This window comes from Monopterus albus, unplaced genomic scaffold (genome assembly GCF_001952655.1).
Source record: "Monopterus albus unplaced genomic scaffold, M_albus_1.0 scaffold113.1, whole genome shotgun sequence".
Taxonomy (NCBI): domain Eukaryota; kingdom Metazoa; phylum Chordata; class Actinopteri; order Synbranchiformes; family Synbranchidae; genus Monopterus; species Monopterus albus.
This window is the reverse complement of record NW_018127993.1, coordinates 542,873-563,744: the sequence shown is the minus strand read 5'-3', so window position 1 is coordinate 563,744 and position 20,872 is coordinate 542,873. Positions and strand designations below refer to the sequence as shown.

Below are 20,872 nucleotides of genomic sequence, written 5' to 3'. Positions count from 1 at the left end.
GCAGATTGCTTGTCCTCTTCTTCACAGCAATTAGCCAGCTTCAACTATTCATGGTAAGATCATTCACAGCTTTGTCCCCTATAGTATATTATCTCCTCGCCCAACCAGAGCGCACAGCCCTTGAAACCTGTTGAAATGTGGGCTGGCACCTACTGTGCTGTGGTAAACGATTCCATGTGTTCTCAATGCGTCTGTTTGGTGATGATAAATGCAGCCACACATGGCATCTTATTTAATAAGCTAAAAATAATATGCTGTAGGCTTGTGGGAGATTATCACATGCTAAGGGTGAGGATGATAGTGGGGGTTAAAAGAGTGCACCAGTTTTATTCAGCGCTAACTGAGCAGCCACAACGAAGGGCATTTTCAAAGCTAGAATGGCATAAATGACAATATAGTACTGTTAAATGAAAGTCATAATGTTTCTAACATGACCTAATACACATAAGAACTCTGGCTGAGATTTGTATCATTGCTCCTTTGTTTTCTTCACCTGTTTACCGGGTTGCCAAGAGATGCAAGAGGCTTAGAACTGGCCTATCATGATCTTTTAAAAGCTTTTTTATTATGAACAATCAGCATTTTCAGTGCTTTCCATTAATGCATTATAATGCTTGTCATCTCCACTAACAGCATTAGATATATGGTGGAGCAAAATTTGTTTCAATGCATCCAGTAATACAGTAGTAATGTGTTTAGTGCATTACAGAAAAAGCTCTAAATGGTGCTTCAATGCTGTGTAAATGTCACCTGGCTCATTTCCTGGTAACAAGAGAATCAACCACAGACCTGTTTACTTTTTTGTGAATCTCTTCACTTCTATTCAGTCATTTTGTTTTTTAATCTTGAATACACTTTGCCCACAGCACAGCGCCAAGTCTCTAACCTTTTCTATTAATCTCATGGATGTCACTGTGGTGATTTTTAATATTTCTGGCCTTGTGAATGTTGGCAGATGTAGAAATTGTAAATGCTGTCGTATATGGCTTTTTCTAAAGTGCACTGGAATAGAAAGTCAAGTATGGAAATTGAATCTTTTTCATAGGAAGAATGGGACCATTTAATTTGGATTTCAGTTGAGGTAAAGTTTTGTATTTCATGGAGATATTTCATGTGGACGGTTTCTTACAAAGCACCTTAGGGCACCCTGAGGAAAGTGCTCACATGGTGTAGCATCTGAAAAACCAGTGTAGCTACAATTATTACTTACTGTATTTACCTGTGTTCTATTGAAATCGTCTTCAGATGAAATCATCTGATGCTTTTCAAACCAAACCCCATGGTCCCCATCACCTCAGAGAGTCTTCTCAGAATTCCAACATTTGCAAACATGTGCAGCACTAAGTTTAATCGCCGCTCACCTCTCTGTGGTTCTTCTTCACTGGGCTGGTACACACCAATAGCTCTCCTGTCAACTTCCTGTTTGTTGTGCTTTATTGAATCACAGGGCCGCAACCTCCACCGATGTGGTGGTGTCCATCTGCGTTATCTTTGCCATGTCCTTCATCCCTGCCAGCTTTGTCCTTTTCCTCATCCAAGAGAGGGTGAGCAAAGCCAAGCATCTGCAATTTGTCAGTGGAGTGAACCCAGCTGTCTACTGGTTGGCCAATTTTGCCTGGGACATGGTAAGTAGCAGCTTCATTAGGCTGCTGTAGCACCTACTAATTGATCAACTCTTCATGAGGTATAGTTTAGTGTTTACAGAAGTTATATCTGTGCTATGATGTGATTCATCCAAGCCAGGCTTCAGTGTTGTAGGTCTCATTTTGCCTTAGTTTGATCATCTACTGCTGTCCTAGAGATAATATTTTAAGGCTATATGTAAAAAAAAAAAAAAAAAATTCTTCCACTGTAATTGATAGTGTAGCTTTGACACTGCTGACATCTGGGAAAAGCTTCACCTGAGAAACTGTTACTGGCTGAGGGGTAATTATCGACAGCAGCTACCCCCATTGGTTACACTCAACAGGCTTTTCTGCAGTTTCCCTGGGGCATAATGGAAGTAAACATTTAATCAGGTACCTTTGGAAAAGAATGGCATCAGGACACTCATTATTATGGTGGATAAAGGCTATCTGAGTGGAAGACAAATGTACCTGAGGAGCCGGTCTAATGATTCTAGCCTGGAGCTCTCTACATTAGCATGCACGCTCTATCGACAACAAGGATATTAGAGGGAGTCCAGGCTGATTGCTCCTTATATTTCAGTGTAAACCTTTTCTGTAAACTGTAAATACACAAATGCCATTCTATTGTGATACATTCTCTTTAAAGTGCATCATTTATCCACCACTGGAAAACTGGATTTTTTATTTTAATGAACCTCTGCAATCAAATGGAATATTAATTCAGTGCTGAATGTATGATAACAGCTTTAATTACAAAACATTAGCTTAGTCCTTTGGGAAGAATTAAAACACCTAAAAGCCTTTTCCAGCCTTGTTTTGATCATTTATAGGTTTAAACAAATGTAAAATAAATATTAGTTTCCAAGATGAAAATGTTATAAAACCACTGTGAGCTTATTCAGATCATTGTGTCATTGAGTGACCACTTGCCTTAAACAGAAGGCAAGTCTGTTATTCACTGAGTTATTTACTGTAAAACATTAAAGCATGACACAATTGACCGCTAATTAAAAAGTTGTCAGCTGATTTAATAAAAATTAAACCAAAGAATGTCAAAAGGAAGCAGCCTGAGTGATTTCTTACTTCTGATCAGGATAGAATCTTACTTACTTACTTGTTCGCTTGTTTGTGTCTGTTCTGACAGTGTAACTACATCGTCCCATGCTTGATTGTGATTGTGATCTTCCTTGGCTTTCAACAAAAGGCCTACGTTTCCCCTCCAAACCTGCCTGCTTTGATTCTGCTGCTTGTTTTGTACGGGTAAGTCAGTTAATAATTTGACACTTAAAATATTCACCGTAGATGTCCTTTGACTTTCAATCAGTGGGTCATGGATTGTGGCGTATTAGATGCTATTGCCCCACCAAGCAGTGAGGACAAACTTTCAGACAGGCAGACAGATGCAGGTAGACTTGCAGGAGGTCCAGGTACACAGAACCAGGCAGTGATGATGGGAGGCAAAGTCAGGACCAGCAGAGGCGGAAGACAGACCAGCAATTTGAGCACAGACAAAAAGTTCCAAAGGGGAACAGACAGAAGGCTGAGTTCAAAAATACCTGTAGCTAAAGAGGCGAACGGTAGCAATTGGCAAGATAATATTCTACTACGACGATTATACCACAGAGAAAGTGAATAACTGCAGGTGGGCACAGCAGAGCTGATCAGGAACAGAGGAAAGTCCATGTGACCTGGTAGCCACGGTTTCAGACCTAGCAGGTGAAAGGTCCTTCATGCATGGCTGTTTGAAATGACTATTCCTGGTTCTTATAACCTTTGCTAGACACCATGCAGAGATAATGTACAGACAGAACAGGGTAAAGAAGCTGGGCTAACAACAGAAGGGCTGAGACGGTGTCATAGCGGGGGGTAGGATAGCTGAGAGACATTTTCACAGGATCTATCAGGCAATGTGTAAAATCTTAGTTAATGCACCTTAAAATATCAAAGGTAAAAGTAGGCTACCCATCCCCTGGCAGTGCTTTATCCTATTTATTACAGATCTGTTACTGGAGTCACAGTAATACTGATGATAGTGATGCTGATGCACAAATGCAGAGACAGCATTTTACTGTCTGCTGAAAATGATAACTATTTTATATAGCAAGTAGTTTATTCTGTACCAGTGCATCATAATTAATACACCCATCATATCTTTTGTATGGATGTTCTTAATTTGCAAAAGAACTATTTGTTAAATACACCACTGCCGCGCTTCAGCTACCTCCAGTACATGGTGGAATAAGTATGAGTGGCATTTATTGTGCAGCATTGCTTTGATGGCTCGTGTTCTGCAAATGATCAGAAGAGGCTGGTGGGGCTATGAAACGATACAAGTGAACTGGTAATTTGCATTTATTAATTGACAAAAGCAAGGAATAAGTAATTGCTTATTAACAAGTGCTAGTATGGACCACAGTGGAGACCAGCTTTGTAATATTAGCTTTGTCTCTAGTTTTATTTAAATCAGGTTACCTTGTTCTCCCTCTCTGGCTTTCTGTGTGACAGTGTGTTGTCCTGTTTAGGTGGTCCATCACCCCCTTGATGTACCCAGCATCCTTCATCTTCAGCGTGCCCAGCACAGCCTACGTGGTGCTGACCTGCATCAACCTCTTTATTGGCATTAACAGCAGCGTGGCCACTTTTGTTATGGAGATCATTAATGATGAAGTGAGTGGCAGCCACATGCAGACAAACACACACCTATTCTGGAGTCAACAAGAGATTTGTATACATACAGGTTCAGTTGTATTAGGATCAGCACTCGAAGCAGGTCACTTCAGAATGCTCCGGTGTTTTCTTGTGATCCAAACCTGGTGCTTTCAGATGTATGTTATGGTTTGCCCTCCCATTGGAGGAGCCATGAACTGTGACTGACACAAAGCTCTCTGACACCAGGCAGAATGATAGTCTTCACCTGGGGCAGAGCAAAGCAGCCCCATAACATGACTGTGGCTCCTCCGTGTTTCACAGCGGGGTGTTCTTGCCATTGAAAGCTTTCGTGTTTCTTCTGTTAACTTGGAGCTAATGTGACCAAAAAGCTCTCGTTTAGCTTTATCTGTTCAAAGGGCATTCTCCCAGAAGTACTGTGACTTCTCAACATGGATTTTTGAATGTTTCTCTTTCAAAGGCAGGGTCTTTGTTTTTCTATAGAACCCACTTTCATTCAGAAAGCAGTGCATGGTGTGGCTTGACACTGTTGTACATAGATCTTGGAGGTCAGTTTGGTTATACTCCCATTATTCAAACCATCCTTTTGTTCCATCTGGGGTCAGTGTTCCTGTTGCAGCCATAACCAGGCAGTTTGATTGCAGCCTCATGGTCCTTAAACCTAGAAGTGGTCTTGCAGCTTTTTTCATTTAACATGCATGAGAAATGTTCCTGATCTCATCAGACAATCCTCTTGTTTTCTCTCTCTTGTCCGTGTGGCACCAAACACCACAATGAGCGCTTTTTACCATTTAAGTGACAAATGAAGACAATAGTCTGCTTGAAATATCACTGCAGTCCACTTATTTATCACCACTTCTAAGGGATATAGCACCACTAGTTTTATTCAGGCCTATTTAAAAGATCTTTGTGGAATAAGCAAGACTTCAGCCTAACAGAAGAATGGAACATTGTTTCAGTGAAGTGTAAGGGCACCAGTACTTTCAGCCATGTCTGTGTATGCACCACAGAAGATGCGGTTCATGTGAAACAGCGGGCACAGTCTCCCATAGCTGCCTAAAATGCACTTGGAAGCTATAGAAGTGGATGGCTAATTGACTTGAATCATAGATAAATGCTTTGAGTTTTTGAAGCAAATACTTCCTTACACTTGTGGGAGGAATGTTCACCCACCTGGTATTACTTTTAATATATTTCCTTTATTCTCTCAAGGATTATTCAAAGGAGATATTTCCCTATTCCCCTTAATCCTTAACAATTTGGTGAGAATTGGGTCTTTGGAGAACTTTCTTCATCCATCTTTCAGCAAGTGCTCGCTTTAACTGGAAGCTGCTTCAGTCTCAGGGGATTCAAAAGACAAAGGCGCCAAAAAAAGAATTAAATAAGAAGTGGAGAACTTAGTTTGTAAAGAAAAAGAGAGAGGGGGAATGTTGACTGTCAGTCATTTGACTTGTGTTTATAATTTAAGTCACATTTCATTAAGAAAAAGTGACTTTTCAATTTATGCAACAGCCAGGAATCTCAATAGCACCTTTTTACAGGCGGTGCTATTAAGGACATTGTCTACTTTTCTTTTTGGCTTTTTAATTTGTTCTGTGAACCAGATATGTCTAATTTGATTTGTAGACTTGATTGTTGTTTGCATGATTAGCATCACCCACACTTAGGGCTTTTTCACTTCATATTTTTAGTCTGTTGCTGATCAGTCATTCCTTGTCAACAGACAGAATAGCACTTCACTCGTTGACAAGCTGCTTATACATCTGATGCTTCATCAGGACGTCTCCCACAGCTCTGAGCCGACACTTCAGACGGAGCCTAGTGTCTGAAAGACTTTGCCTCTGCGCACTGTGTCCCCTTCGACACGCCTGCCTCTGACTTGACGCTTCCGCTGCCGCCGCTCACCAATGGCATGGGATGTTTCTTGCGTCCTAATGAGGCTGCTTCATTTGCATTGTGATTTCATTAGCGCCATCCTTCATTATCAATTTGTATTTTTGTCCGGCACGTCTCTCCTCAAAGAATGTTATTGTTGCCATTTTGTTGTCTCTGCATTCGCTTTATTTATTGATACAGTGTTAGCAGAGCATATTACTCATAAAGGGCGCCGCTGGTGATAATTTAATGGACAATATGTTTCCCACAGGCAGTGTAAAGGGACGGATTTACTGCGCACTGCTCTTGTCCAAGGCATTAGGGACAGAGATAGTGCTTCTCTGAGCCTTGGCAGGGACAGGGGTCCATGATAATTCAGCTAATCTGACTTGATTTCTCTGCTGATAAGAGAACCTCATCAATCAACAAATGTTATAGCTCTCCAGGTTTCCATGTGTCCCCAGTGAGGAGTAGATATCTCTGTGAAACAGACTCTTCACAAAATGGCCTTGCTAACATAGATACAACAGTGACCCAGTTAGGCAGAAAGAGTAGATCCTACACATGGCAGCTCAAACCAGTCTCCTCCTTTTGTGACTTCCACTATTTCAAAGCATCATCTCATCATTTTTAGACTCCTCAGCGGTGGCATTAGTTCAACAGTGTCACTCAAAAGTGAAGCTTCCGGCTTCAGTCTGTTCTTTGTTTTCAAGCACAGGGTGAATCCAGATTCCTTTTGGGCACAGCACCATTTTTCCAAGAGAGGAAATAGAAAAAGTAACTGCAGTGTTACAGACTCGGTGCCCCAGTTTCGTCTCGAGACCAAGGGGAGGTTTTCTTCCCCTCAGGAATGTCCAGCTCCCTGTGGATTGCATCAATCCCAGCCTGCCTTGTATGCTTGAAGCAATGTCTGAGTCGATACCTCCACCACGTGCCTCTCAGAGATAACCACAAAGAGAGATTTTCCAGGATAAGCATACAGGTCTGGCAGTGTGGCCAGGTCCTACCTACCTCATGCAGGGTAATTGCCACTGTGTGCTGACCAGTTGCCTTTATCAACAGGGTGTTTTAAATAGGCATAGAAGGCTTTACATGGTGTATTCTTCATAAAAGAAGCAGGGACTTGTTTGTTTATCAAAAATCACAAGCAAAATCTGACAACTAGAGCACCTTTTCCACAAACACTGAAGTCTTGACTGTCATATCCAGAAAATACCTTGGTAGACTGTGTCTGCTCTCATTGTGATTCCCAGCATTATGAATGAAGCTGTGCTGTGGGAATAAGCACAAGTAGCGATGTGGGTCAGATAAGTGCCCGGCAGACTCTACCACCTTCAAAACCATTTGAAGATGATTTATGGGCATATAACACAAGCATAACAGAAAAATTGTCCAGCATTCCATCATCCGCGACTAAGAGCCTCTCATATCTCCTTGATGAAAACCCGGTCAAGAGAAGATATGTTATTTCATGTACTGATCTCAAATTAGACCTCAGGTTCTTTGCATCCCTCTGCCGTGCACATTCAGCTGGAGTCCTAGCTGTTGTCTGTTTGACTTCTTTAATCTCTGTAGAATCTTAGTGTTGAATGTAAAGAGCAGTGCCTTCATTAAGGCATATCTGTGTGTGACATTTATGCATTTGCTAACAACAGAAGGATAAAAATGTTTTGGATATTAAAGCATGTTTGGGTTCCTTCAAAAGCCCAAATAAGGTTGGTTAATTAATTTAGTTTTATTTTATTTCTGTCATGCCGGACATCTGGCCCATCCCACGTGGGATTACAAGACACCAATATTTTAAGAGGGAGCACATCTTCCAGTACAAGAAACCAAAAAAATATTATTCTAAATACTAGTCATCTACAAGTCATCTTGATACAGAGCTGTTTTCCTCTTCTCCCAGGCTTTTGCCAAGTATCTGGCAAATTGGAACGTTTCATATGCGTTATCCATATTTACAAAATCAGTATCTGTTTTTATTTTACTAAACAAGGTATTGTGCAGCTCCCAAATAAAAAGAACAACACAGTGAACAGGTTTGCTTTTCTTCTTTTAAATTAGGAAACTGTCCAGTTTCCACTGCAAGTGGCAAAATACCAGATCTCAGCTAAGAACAGAGAGATCTTTTCTTTTTAGATGAATGCTATTTTACATAATTCTCAATGCCAGATTCATTTTTATATCATCCTAAATGTGCACGGCTTTGGGTTAGTCCATATATCAGCAGCCCGTTTACTTTGACTCACAGTAAACAGACAGATATTGATCCTTTCATCTTCAGCGATCCCAAAGTTGTTTTAAACAGTAAGCTAAACATTTTCTGACCAAGAGCTACTAATTAGCCTTTCCCAAATCAATATCTTTTTTGTTAACCTACATTCTTCCATGTCAAGTTACCCATTCTATAACTGAGCTATACATATCATCCAACAAACCCCACATTGCTCCCACCCCCATATCCCCCCACTCCCTCCAACTTCAGTACATACTTGTGTACACCTAAAAAAATCTTGTAGCCCTGTTTTGCACTGATTTACACATAGAAACATTCTTAAGACCTTGTACCCAGCAACATTATCAAGCATTATATGAATAAAATGTAATACTGTTTTTAAATCTTTGCAAAAAGTATGGACAAATACTGTCGCTGTCATCTTTAGCTATAATGTCCACTGCTATGCTGCACAGCAGCTGCAAAACTTGTCCTTGTTTCTACATTTAAATAAAAAAAAAATCACATTAGCTTATTGTAATGACAAGAGAATTCTCAATGCACCTCAGCTCCCCCCCTCCCCTCAGTATGAGCTTGATCTCAGTAATTTGTAATACTTTTCATTCTGAATGTTATGAATACTGATGCATTGACTGATGAAAGGGATATACCCAAATGATGTCCCCTCTGCGTTTGGAGTGGAATGTATTCTTCCATATGATGCATGACTGCAGGTCGTTGTACTCTTTAGTCTCCAAACGAAGGTGTAAATGGAGATAAAAGGGGTGATGAATTGTTGTTGAACATGTTGCTAGACAGCCAGAGGTTTGCTCTGACATCATGATCAATGGAGCCTTTTCATCACACTCTCATATCTGCCTGAGAGAAACCAGGCCAGTGACCATCGACTCTTGTAAAAAGTCATCTCACATATGCATGCCCCCTTTCAATCTTAATATTAGTATTTGTTTGGGCACAATGGGAGAAGATTAGGTTGGACTGCTTTCCTCCTGGCTAACTTTAGTTTTATCTGCAGTGACCATCGACTCTTGTAAAAAGTCATCTCACATATGCATGCCCCCTTTCAATCTTAATATTAGTATTTGTTTGGGCACAATGGGAGAAGATTAGGTTGGACTGCTTTCCTCCTGGCTAACTTTAGTTTTATCTGTACAAAAAGTGATGTAATGGGGGGGGGCATGTATAGGACTGTTTGTGTGCTGTGATCAGTTGCCAGGCAACTGACTCTCCAGGAAGTTACTAACACATGATGTAACTTGTTAATTAGTGACCTTTAGAGATGCTGGAATTGAAGTTTGAACAGAGCCAAGCCACACGTTTTCAGCTGTTTTGAGCTTTTACGTTAAGCTAAACTACAACCAGCTGCTCCTCCTGACTACATATTGACTATGCAAACACAATAGTGGTAACAGTCATGCCATCTACTTCTGTACGGAAAAAAAATTAAATCTTTAAACCTGCTTATGGATTTTAACTTTCAATTTACTCAGGCAAACATATTGCGGCGGTGATGGCCGCCATCAGGAGATCTAGCAGATGGCTTTAACACAATTCACTGTCCTCCCTGCCCAAAAAACAGAAATAAAGAATTTATAGTGTTTCTCCATGTATGCAAGAGTTTTGAAGACTGTACTGCAATGAAGCAGCGTGCATAATGCATGAACCTGCGTTTGAACGTCATGCTGTGCCAAATGTAGTATTAGTTTGTCTTGTCTCTCTGTGCCTTTTCCTCTTTCACCCTCTCCTTTCTCCCCATTCGTCCTTCCTCATTTGAGCCAGTTGTTACAGCCTCACCCAGCGTGTCTTCATTTACAGTAACTTCTGTAATAATTGTTTTTTTGTGCTTTAGTAGGCCATTGAATTATGCCCTTAGGGGCGAGGAGACGGATAGAACAGTTCTGGGGAGAAAGCCCAGCTGTAGGCAGAAAATGCCAGATCAAGATAAGACCAGCTTTTTGTGTGTGCCTCATACAACATTATGCTTTGGCTTTGTGTGCGTTTCTGTCTTGTTGTTGCATACAGTGTCAGAGGAAATACAAGAGAGACACAGAGAGTGCCTGTGTCAGAGGAAATAAAAGAGAGACACAGAGAGTGCCTGTTGATGTTTTCAGAATTTTTTTTCAGCTGTGTTTCTTTGGTGTCTGGGTGCTCATTCTACCTCTAGCTAAGATTTTAGGGCTGTTTACATGTATTGTATGTGTCAGATCGCACGGTTTGCTCAATTCCAACATCAAAAAGGTAGATGAACTTAAATGCTATGTATTTCCTCAGCGTGCCGTTAGGAGCCTTGCAACACAACAGCACTCAGCAGGCAGTTGCGCTGCAGGATGTTTAATTATCTACAGCTGCATCAAGACACCACACCCTGTCTCCCAAACCTCTTGCACCTCCCGCCCTGCTAATTCGAGGCTACTAGTCGACATATTGTGCTTGTGCTGACTAATTTTGTGTCAGTGTTCAAATATTCAAGGATTCCACATGCCACTAATTTCTATGTTACTGTGTGTTTGTGTGCATTTTCCTCAAACAGAATATCACCCAAATCAACAACATAATGAAGCAGGTGCTGCTGATATTCCCTCATTTCTGTCTGGGAAGAGGGCTAATTGACATGGCCAAGAACCAGGCAATGGCAACCCTCTTCAGCAGTTTTGGTAAGAGGCCACCACTGCTGCCACAGCATAACTGATCCGTGAGAAAGCAAATTACAATATTAATGATGATGTTGACAAAATCAAAGGCACATGAATAGATGTACCAGATTTCATTGCAGTCTATCCAGTAATGGTTGAAGCAAATCATTAAAATCAACCACATCAACCCCATCTTGAGCCTTAATGTTACATACAGTTCTTCACAAAATGGTGACTCCTTATCCCACTAGTGCCACGTTATTTGACCAGTAGCACAATTCTCAAACCTTTGCTAAAGCTCTGCTCTAAACATGTTAAATTTAGACCGGAGAAAGGGAGAAGAGGGGAATCGTGCTGTAGACGTGGAGCTGGGGTTGAGGAGGTCATCAAGAGGCAAAAGAGGCACATGAAAGAGGAAGAGGAGTCTTAACTGTAGAGAGATGAAGCAGGAAATAGTGGTTTGAGAAATCATTTGCGGCAGTAGGGGAGAGCAGGAGGAGAAAAGCAATCACAACTTAAAAGGGCTAGTGCGGAGAGGGGCTATTTACCAGAGAATGAGGCTGAAAGCGCTTTCGTTTTTCTTGTCTCCTTACTCACCCCCTCAGGCTCGAGGGTTGTAGCAACTGAGAAAAGGAGGAAAAAGAGAGCACAGAATTGAAAATGATTAGAGGGGGGCTGTCACAGGTTTACTTACAGTACATGTTCATTAGCCAAGAGGCTTCAACATGAAAAGTACAGGATGTCAGGGATTTTTTTCACATGCCATAGGTGACAGCAGTTTTTTATTTTTATTTTTAAGGGTAAGTGGCATTTAAACTGCTGGCTTTCACCAATGAATACATCTCAAAAACACTTCAAAGAGCTGACAAATTCCAGCTCTCCACTAACTTTTGACAAAGATATATTTGGCTGTCCTTGAAAGAAAACACACATCTGGTTATTGCTTTTGTTTTGACAACATTTCCACTAAATCATCCTCAGTGTTTGCAGTTAAGGGCTGGAAATTAACATGAAATGACACACGGTAATTATGCATTTAATTAATTGCTTTCTCCTTTATATGTTGACTTTGTTTATTCCCATATTTCTTCTGTTGTTCCCTCCTTTTTTTGCTTTCTTTATCAGGCGAAGACCGTTTCAAGAATCCACTCAGCTGGGACATGGTGGGAAAGAACCTCTGCGCCATGTCCATACAGGGGGGTGTCATGTTTGTCGTCACGATCCTCATCCAGTACAAGTTCTTCTGCAAACCAAGGTAAAAGTGGATGTTCACACTTTCCGAGTGAATTAGCTCAGATTTGCTTGATTAAAAGTTTTCTGTCCATTTGAATGTGATCTCACACTGTGTCATGACTCTTCCTGTATGTTTTTAATAAAGTAGGGTATTGTCACGTTGCATTCGTTACAGATGGATGAATCGTTTCCCCGCATTTAACTCAATAATGTGCTATATATTCATTTTAAAACACCTGTTGCACAGTGAATCTATTTGGCAAATACTAACAGACTTTCTTTTTTGTTTTACCCGAGTATTTATTTACTCCAATAGCAAGGTTGCCATGGAAACTAACGCCTGTGGCTTCTACCGTTTATGAAAATTGCAGAGATCATTTCACTGAGCTTAAACTTAGGCCAAGATAATTTTTCATGTGATTTCATGTTAATTTTAATGAAGGGGGTTGCGCTGCTGTAACCGTGCTTTGCGTCCATCTGCCAGGCTTATTTCAGAGAAGCCGTTTTCTGCAGAGGAAGAGGATATTGACGTTGCTCGGGAACGTGAGCGAGTGTATGAAGGCAAAGCCCAGAATGACCTTCTGCAGATCTGTGACCTGACTAAGGTATTATGCAGTAGACTATATACACTTTAGTGCTTTGATACTTGTTTATTATTTGATTCTCACTTTTAATTTCTATTCTATCATTGAGCATTTTTTTAAGATTGAATTTCCTTTTTTTACTCATTGTTGGAGGCTGTTATTTTTAGTGTAGCATGCCACTTTGCCTTTCACAGCACATAATTTATGAGCATATGACAACTCCTCAGATAGAAAGAGAAAAACAGTGTATTTCTTCTCCTGCAATTAACCTCTTAGGCCATGCCTCATTTTATTCATTTCTGTGAGTACACAATAATAACCTACACTATTTAAAACTTAGACACCTTTTGCTGTAAATTGCTGTAATCCACTACAGCTGTGCATGATGGTGGGTTGATGCTGCAGTTTTGGAAACTTTTTTCACCACTTGCACCTGCGTTATTTAGATTGCAGGACAAATGGAAGAAACAGGATGCTAACCTGCAGCTGTGAACATTCAAAAACATCATAAGTGGGCATGAGAACCAAACGAGGGATTGTTAGGGATTTAAAAAGTCTGCACTCCTGTGCAGCTCAGGCACTCCGCTCTTTGCAGTAAGGTGAAGTCGAGCCTGCGCTGATGGTGCATGCCTCAACACCGCTAAGATTAACGCTTCACGCATTGGCAGATGGTGTCACAGCAGCTGCCTGCTTTGCAGCTCCAGTGCCAACAGCTGGATGATCTGACGGCCTTTTGCTTCCTACCACACCTCTTCACTCCTCTACTCCCTTGATCTTTGCAGTATCACCACACTTAATCTTTCACTCCCAGCTCATGGACACAGACATGCTACACTCCTTGGGGTAATTACTGAACAAAACAGTTGGATGGTTAATGTATTTCAAATCATCTCACAAGGTGAAAATGTGTGCAGGGTTGTAGGAATGTTTTATAAACCCATGAAAACGCTGGTTGACTGTACTGTAAACATAACTTTAAAACTCTGCCAGCGAATATATTAGATACAGTTAAGCTCATCTGTTGTCAACAGGCAGCTCGGTCTTTGTTCATGTGTACCTTCAGGGTTGGCTATATTTCTCTGAGATGAGACAGAGTGGCCCATCACCACACAAAACAGCAGTGCAGCGGCAGAAGGCATCAGGATTCTTCCTGTAGTGCCCTCTTTGACTCCTACCACAGCTGTGCCTCATCCGTTCTGGGTGTAGATAACAAATTGATCAATGAGCGCATGGCTTTGGTGGCCACGCTCCACAGACTGGGTCCTGTCATAAATCTAAGCATGCCTCTGAAGCGATCGACAGGCCATCAATCTTATGTCAGATTCGCACTCCTCCCCTTCCTTCTGCTGCTCTAAACAGGAGCACTTTGCTATGCACCCCACCTGCTAGCCTCCGCTTAGCTGCTGCATTAGCGTTGGCACTGTAATCGATGGAGACTGTAATGGAAGTCTGTCTGTCTGTGAGCATTTTTCAGGCCCTGTGCTGTCAGTTTAACCTTCCAGTCACTCTCGAAGTTAGCAGAGAAAGTTTTACAGAACTTGGTGACAGCTGTTTGAATTCAGGAGACGAATGTGTGATAAGTGGCAGGTTGACATACAGTACAAGAGAAGTACTCCTATGATGATATGTACTCTAGGCATTTAACTGACTCAGGTTATTATTGTGTTGTTACAGGAAGGTTGCATTTGACTACCAAAATATTTATATATACATTTAATTTTTTACAAAATATTTGAAAAACTTTGACTCTTGTTTTTAATAAGTTACTCAACTTGGTTTTGCTTGGATTTTCTCCTAATTTTCCCAGAATATATGTATATATATTTTGTCTTTGTGAGTTTTTCTCACAATGTAATTTGTATTCTTTAGCATTTTATTATTTCATTCTCATAAATCTCTTAAGGCAGTGATTCACTACCAGGGTACATCTGCAGGGGTATTTATAAAGATTATTTTTAATGTAGGAGGGAAGTATATGCACAAACATTAATACAAATTGGTGTGAGACCAGTCTTTAGTATTTTTACTGTCACAATAAACTGTAGGAAAAAGAAGAGCGGCGGGATGAAAGGGAACTAGGATGTGTGGGCTAGTGCTGTGTATCACTGTCAGTCACTTGTAGATGGATGGACCAGATGTTGTGAGTCCTTTATAAAGAAGAGTCCTCAGTGCCATGGCTTACTACCTGACCTATCTCTAGCATCCGGAGCTCGAAACCTGTGATTTTCCCACCTACAGTACAGTAAATTTGTATTTAAGGACTGCACAACCGCTGCTATCACACTCTCTCAACTGTCTCATCTGATTAGGCATCAGCTTGCTTATCATGACAGCTGCTATGCTGCTTAGGTCCCATGGGAATTATCCTTAAATTGTCTTCCTCCATACATAGATTTGCTGCTTTAATGCAGCTTTAGCACTGCAAACTATCATTAAAAAGTACTATGCATAATCCAGGTTGATAGTACTGAGTGCAGCTGCCAGATGGTACTGAAAGAATGATGGATCTGTGCAACTCCTGTTTTCATCAAATGCTTCTGATGTGCCAACTGTGTAATAAATGCAATGCCATTGTTTGTCAGACTTGAAGTGACACTTCTAAGTTTACATTTGCTTGGTAGCTTTGTGAATACAGCAGGTACAGGGCAGGTGAGTCTTTTTCAATGGTGGATAGTTGGTCTAGAGATTCTATGCAGGACATGTATCCTTCATCCTCAGAAACGTATGCTGTCAGTTTTTGGTTTTAATGACCATTCACTCTTACAGAAATATGTTTTCAACTTCTGCATAAAACAGCCACGAGTAGACTCTTCCGGCACAGCGCTGTCCTTGATTTTGAATGCTAAATGTCCTAACTGTCACACTAAACAACAACTGCAAAGGCCTTGTCTTGTCTTGGTGCTAGAACAAGATACCGCTGCTTTCAGACCACTTTGAAAACACATCAAACCCTTCTCGGATGTAAACAATCACCTCATGCACCGGATGCCTCATTTTGTTGAGTGTCCACCTGTTGTCCTTCCCATTTGAGTGAAGGTTTCTTTACCTTCTCTGGTGAAATTTTCTGTGGACCAGCTTGTAAACAAAACAAAACAAAACAAAACGCGTATAGGCTGGTCAGCGGGGGGAGCATGTGAAAGTATTGTGGAAAGTTTTCAAGTGAGAAAACATAAGTCAACTTCTTATTTTGCTACATGATCTTAGCAGGACACTGACACACAATCAGAATGTGAGAAGTTTCATTCTCATCCTTGTCCTGAGAGATGATATTCCACATCTCATGGGGTCTAGTTTTCTTTTTAGCCATGGTAGGAACTTTAAAGATGTTGGTCCACCCAACAGTTTGTCAGTCAACACTGCTAATTACTGCTGCAACATGCTAACATGCTGATGACGGGCATGATTTCATGCTTACATTAGCATTCAGATGAGCCTGACAGGCACAAAGTAGCAAGAATCCAAGAATTACAAAGTTGTACATAGGTTTATTTTTCATTCATGAGCAACACACAGGGTCCCTTCTTAATGTGCCTCATATTAGTGACAGCATGCTGTTTTGTTAGTCATCTCACTGTATCCTGAGTTCACTAAATGCAACCGTGATCAAAGCCGGTGTCCGTACTTAAAATACTGGGTCATTTGTGAGTGTGTTGAAGGTTACTGAGGATACTGAAGTGATACTCACAGAGACATATTTCCTCATGCATGCTGTCACTGCAGTCACAAATACTAGCATTCTTGTCGTCATATTCTTGTTAAACTTTTTCCTCCACATTCTTTCTCTCTCATTTCCCTCCTCATTTTCCCTCCTACTTCTTCCATCTCGCCTCTTCCCTGCTGCTCTATCGCTCCATATTTTCACATGCCATCCTCTCTGCTATCTTTCTCACTGTCTACCCCCCACCCTTCCCTGCCTTCTGCCTTCTCCCCACACTTTTCTTTTGGCTTTTCTGATTGGCTGGTAGATTCATTTTATTGTCTGTTCCCTGCAGGTGTATCCCCGGAAGAGCACCCCTGCTGTGGACAGGCTATGTGTGGGCGTACCTGCTGCAGAGGTGAGCCAAATGCTGCTTAATCACACAAGCACCTTTTCAAGCCTATAGTCTATTTGTCCATGTTGTAATTCCTTCCTGTTACACATTTGATAACTTGTATCAGAAGCTATTTCCTTCTTTGTTGCCTCTGAAAATAATGTTTGAATATGAATTGAACAAAATAAGACACATTCAACAAAAATTTGAATATTAATGACAATATTTACAAAATGTTGACACATGAGATCAGGGCGCAGTAAGCAGAAATTCTCCATCCAGGCTTGGATTTAGAGTCCATCGTTTTTTTGTTTTTTTTTCCATGAAAGATTTGAATTTGGCTCAGTCTTTCATCTAACTGAGTCAAATCAAAATATCCTCCAAACACTGCTCAGAAAAGGCGTCAGGAAGAACGCTAATCTTCTTACTGGGCTTGTTTTCTGCCATTATGCTACTGCCAAGCAAACATGTGCTAAAAACACACAAGCAGGCTTGTAGAAGATATTGCTGGAGCAACGGAGTCTGTGGAGCGAAGGCATGAGGACACAGTTATCCTCACTTCAGTGCATCTGTAAATTCAGTAAATTGGCAGACTAACCTACTGCTAACAATGCAACAAAGTAAAGTTTTGCACAGAAGCAGACAAACTATTCATGCAAAGTATCCTTACTCATAACATGTTACACATTACAAATGCCCATATATTCACCATCACACACACATACATTGATTTAAAAATAATCTCAACTGCTGACAGGCAGTCGTGCTTGGTGGGCTTTGCGCCGGTATCCATCCTCCCTTCCACTGTTTATTCAAAGCCCAGTGTAAATGCCAGTGGAATATTGTGATTCACAGAGCTCTGCTGATCACACACTGCATTTCCATGCATTATTTACATCAAGCTTAGCTCACTTCTATGCATTCACAAGCACAGGTCACAAACAAGCAGGGATCAATGATGACAGAAATCAAATATTTATGCTGATGCCAGAGCACCTAAGGCGGGTCACATGACCGCAGGGCTCCACAGAGACAACTTCCTGCTGCGTGCCCTCCAGTGGGAAGTGAACTGCATCATCATGGAGAAGAGAAGAGAGAATTATATTTGATTTGACTATTTCCAGAGGAAGGGAGAAATGCTATTGGGAAAAGGTCGGGTTTTATAGCATTTGTTCTTGTTGAGTTGATTTATGTTTTTGTTTGTGTATAGAAATCTATAAATGTGTTATACTGCTGAATATTGGAGCGTATTCCATACATATTCTATCAATTGTATTTTCAGTTATATCATTACTAATTACTCCCACAGTCCAAAAAAATGCAGCTTAGGTTGACTGGCGACTCTAAATTGCCCGTAGGAGTGATTGTGGGTGGGTGTGTTTGTCTGTCTCTACATGTCAGCTCTGTGATAGACTGGCAACCTGTCCAGGGTGGACCCCACCTTGTGCACAATGTCAGCTGGGATTGTCTCCAGCCCTCCCATGACCCTCCTCAGGATAAGCTGTATGGATGATGGATGGATCTTTCCTAATATGCATAGCCTGTAGATGGGCTTTATTAAAAGAATGAATGAACAGGAAAACTTACCAAACAGTTTTTCTAATGGAGGCTTCCCCGTTGTCTCTGCCAGTGTTTCGGCTTGCTGGGAATCAACGGGGCTGGGAAAACCACTACGTTCAAGATGCTGACAGGAGACATCCCAGTCTCCAGTGGAGAAGCCTTCCTAAATGGATACAGGTGAGGTGCTAACTCCCACTAGTGCACCAAGTAGCTCATTCTAATTAACCACCCAAGATGGCTACTCAGATGGGGATTGAGCCAGGGTGTTTTTTTAGCAGCTCACACCTCTTCTGAGCTGCTCTTGTTCTGTGTAACACAGCTTTCTATTTTTCATCTCTCACTCTGTTTTTCTTAGCTCGGTAGTTTCGATATACATTCTGCCTTTCTGTCTTTGTCTTTTCAACTTTGCTTCTCTCATGTCTCCTCACTGCGATGTTCTCAGAAATGCTGAAGATTCTGTTTTGTGTTTCTTCCAGCCTCTTGCGAATCTTGCACATATTTCATTCCTTTTCGCATTCACACCCTGTACATTTCTGTTTTTGTCCCTGCCTTACAGAATCAATCATAAGAAATCTTTGTACATGCCAGGAAAAAACCCTGACACCAGTAATAGGAGACTCGAGCATCTTAGTTTCAGGAACAAACACCTGTGTTCCTTTGCATTGGCATGAATCTCTAAGGCGGTGCAGCCTAGCATGGCTGAGTATGAGCTGTGGTTGGTTTTGAGCTACAGCAGTTGTATTAGCTGTTCATTTGTACATCTGGTAATTGACACTGGTTTTCTCCTAGCAGTTGTCTTATCTCTAAGCGTGAGCTCACATACCTGCACACAGCCCCGTGTTACTGTCTGGTGAACAGCTTGCTGGCTACAGTAACTGCCAGTAGTGGCTCACTAACAGTCTCTTCTTGTGAAAGTCCATGAACAAACTGACTGTAGCAGTGGACTACATCAGTTATGATTTAAAGGAGAGAATTGCTACCGTTGTCCTGTAGACTAAATGTAAAACCAGAACCAACTGCTATTAGCTTAGCATCAAGACTGACAGCTAATAACATACTGTAGCTGTCTGGCCACTAGCATACAGAATATTAGACAAACAGTCCTTAATAAAATGATTTTGGTTTGGATTAGTGATATATTTTTATTTAAAACACCTTAAACACAGTATCATTGTGATGTGTTGCACAGGCCTGGACTTACTCGGTTCTGATTTTCTCTTATCAGGTTTCTGATGAGTTTCTCTTTGAAATACAGTAAAAATTGATAAACAAAGTGTGTGCTTTTGTCGTGTATTCAAGCATAATGTATATCTGATATCATCTTCTCTGTCATGTTGTGGCATACAGTATAATACTGTATATTCTTTAAATCATTTTTCGTCATTAAATGTCAATCATATAACTAATATGTTCTCTTTTGTAGCATACGAACAGAGATGAGGGATGTGCATCAGAACATGGGCTATTGTCCCCAGTTTGATGCCATTAATGATCTGCTTACTGGACGAGAACATCTGGAATTGTATGCCAGGTTAAGAGGGGTACCGGAACAAGAGGTCGCCATGGTAACCATTACAGTCTTTTGTACTTCCTGTCATTCATTGTTTAAAAATGGAGTTCACTCATCGTTTCACTCGTGGTGGACATTATGAAGAGCAAAAGCAACAACATGAAGAACATCGGGTAGCCAGTGGTGATTAAGTGTGAAAAGGCTCAAATGTGATGGAGAACCTCAATAGGATAAACCTTTACATAATGAAAGTGGGCCAGCGGTAGAAGAGCAGCAGCTGTGGGTTTGGTTCTACATTATTCACCAGGCCCAGTGGTGTGGCCGGCCCTGTGCGGCCTCCCAGTGCTGCTCTCACACTGTTTGCTTCTACAGCTGTAAGATCAAATGAGGAAGAGGATGCCTGCAACCGTACTGTAGGCCTCAGACCCGGTGCCGCAGCTTTGATCTCTTAGCTGCAGTGCAAAGGGACCCAGTTCTGAGTTTTAATTTTACTGTGTCCCATTGTGATATGGCCCTTGTTCTGTCATATTTGCATAATCAGTAAACACATACACCCACAAAATAAGCAAGGAAGGAAATGCTGGTTCTAGGCCTGCATTTTATGGCGACATTCATGAGCTGGCACTGGCTCTTCGGTTTTGCTCCTGATTGCTGGTGTCTGATTAGATGTTGTTGAAATACAAGGGAGATACGTAAAGTACCTCAGCAGCCTGTGATTAAGGTCTTACAGTGAAGCCAGCTGTCATATCTTGCCCTTGAAAGCCACAGAGGTTAAAGACAATCGCGATGGAAGTGCGTCTAGTGATGTGAACTCTCTTCTTGGCACCATAATGGTCGCTGTGTTTCCTTCTTCAAAAGGTGGCTGAGTGGGGGATCCAGAAGCTGGGGCTCATCAAGTATTCCAACAAATCAGCA

General features: G+C 41.3%; 1 protein-coding gene across 1 annotated transcript in view; it reads left to right on the top strand.

The window, feature by feature from the left end:
- The window catches only part of LOC109966555 (ATP-binding cassette sub-family A member 1), a 135,093-nt gene that overhangs the window by 93,653 nt on the left and 20,568 nt on the right, over positions 1 to 20,872 (top strand). Inside the window, exons 37-46 of the mRNA XM_020611463.1 lie at positions 1,448 to 1,625; positions 2,773 to 2,888; positions 4,151 to 4,295; positions 10,937 to 11,060; positions 12,165 to 12,294; positions 12,757 to 12,877; positions 16,849 to 16,911; positions 18,518 to 18,624; positions 19,871 to 20,012; positions 20,816 to 20,871. Coding sequence (XP_020467119.1) covers positions 1,448 to 1,625; positions 2,773 to 2,888; positions 4,151 to 4,295; positions 10,937 to 11,060; positions 12,165 to 12,294; positions 12,757 to 12,877; positions 16,849 to 16,911; positions 18,518 to 18,624; positions 19,871 to 20,012; positions 20,816 to 20,871 — 1,182 coding nt within the window. The remainder of the gene's footprint in view (positions 1 to 1,447; positions 1,626 to 2,772; positions 2,889 to 4,150; positions 4,296 to 10,936; positions 11,061 to 12,164; positions 12,295 to 12,756; positions 12,878 to 16,848; positions 16,912 to 18,517; positions 18,625 to 19,870; positions 20,013 to 20,815; position 20,872) is intronic.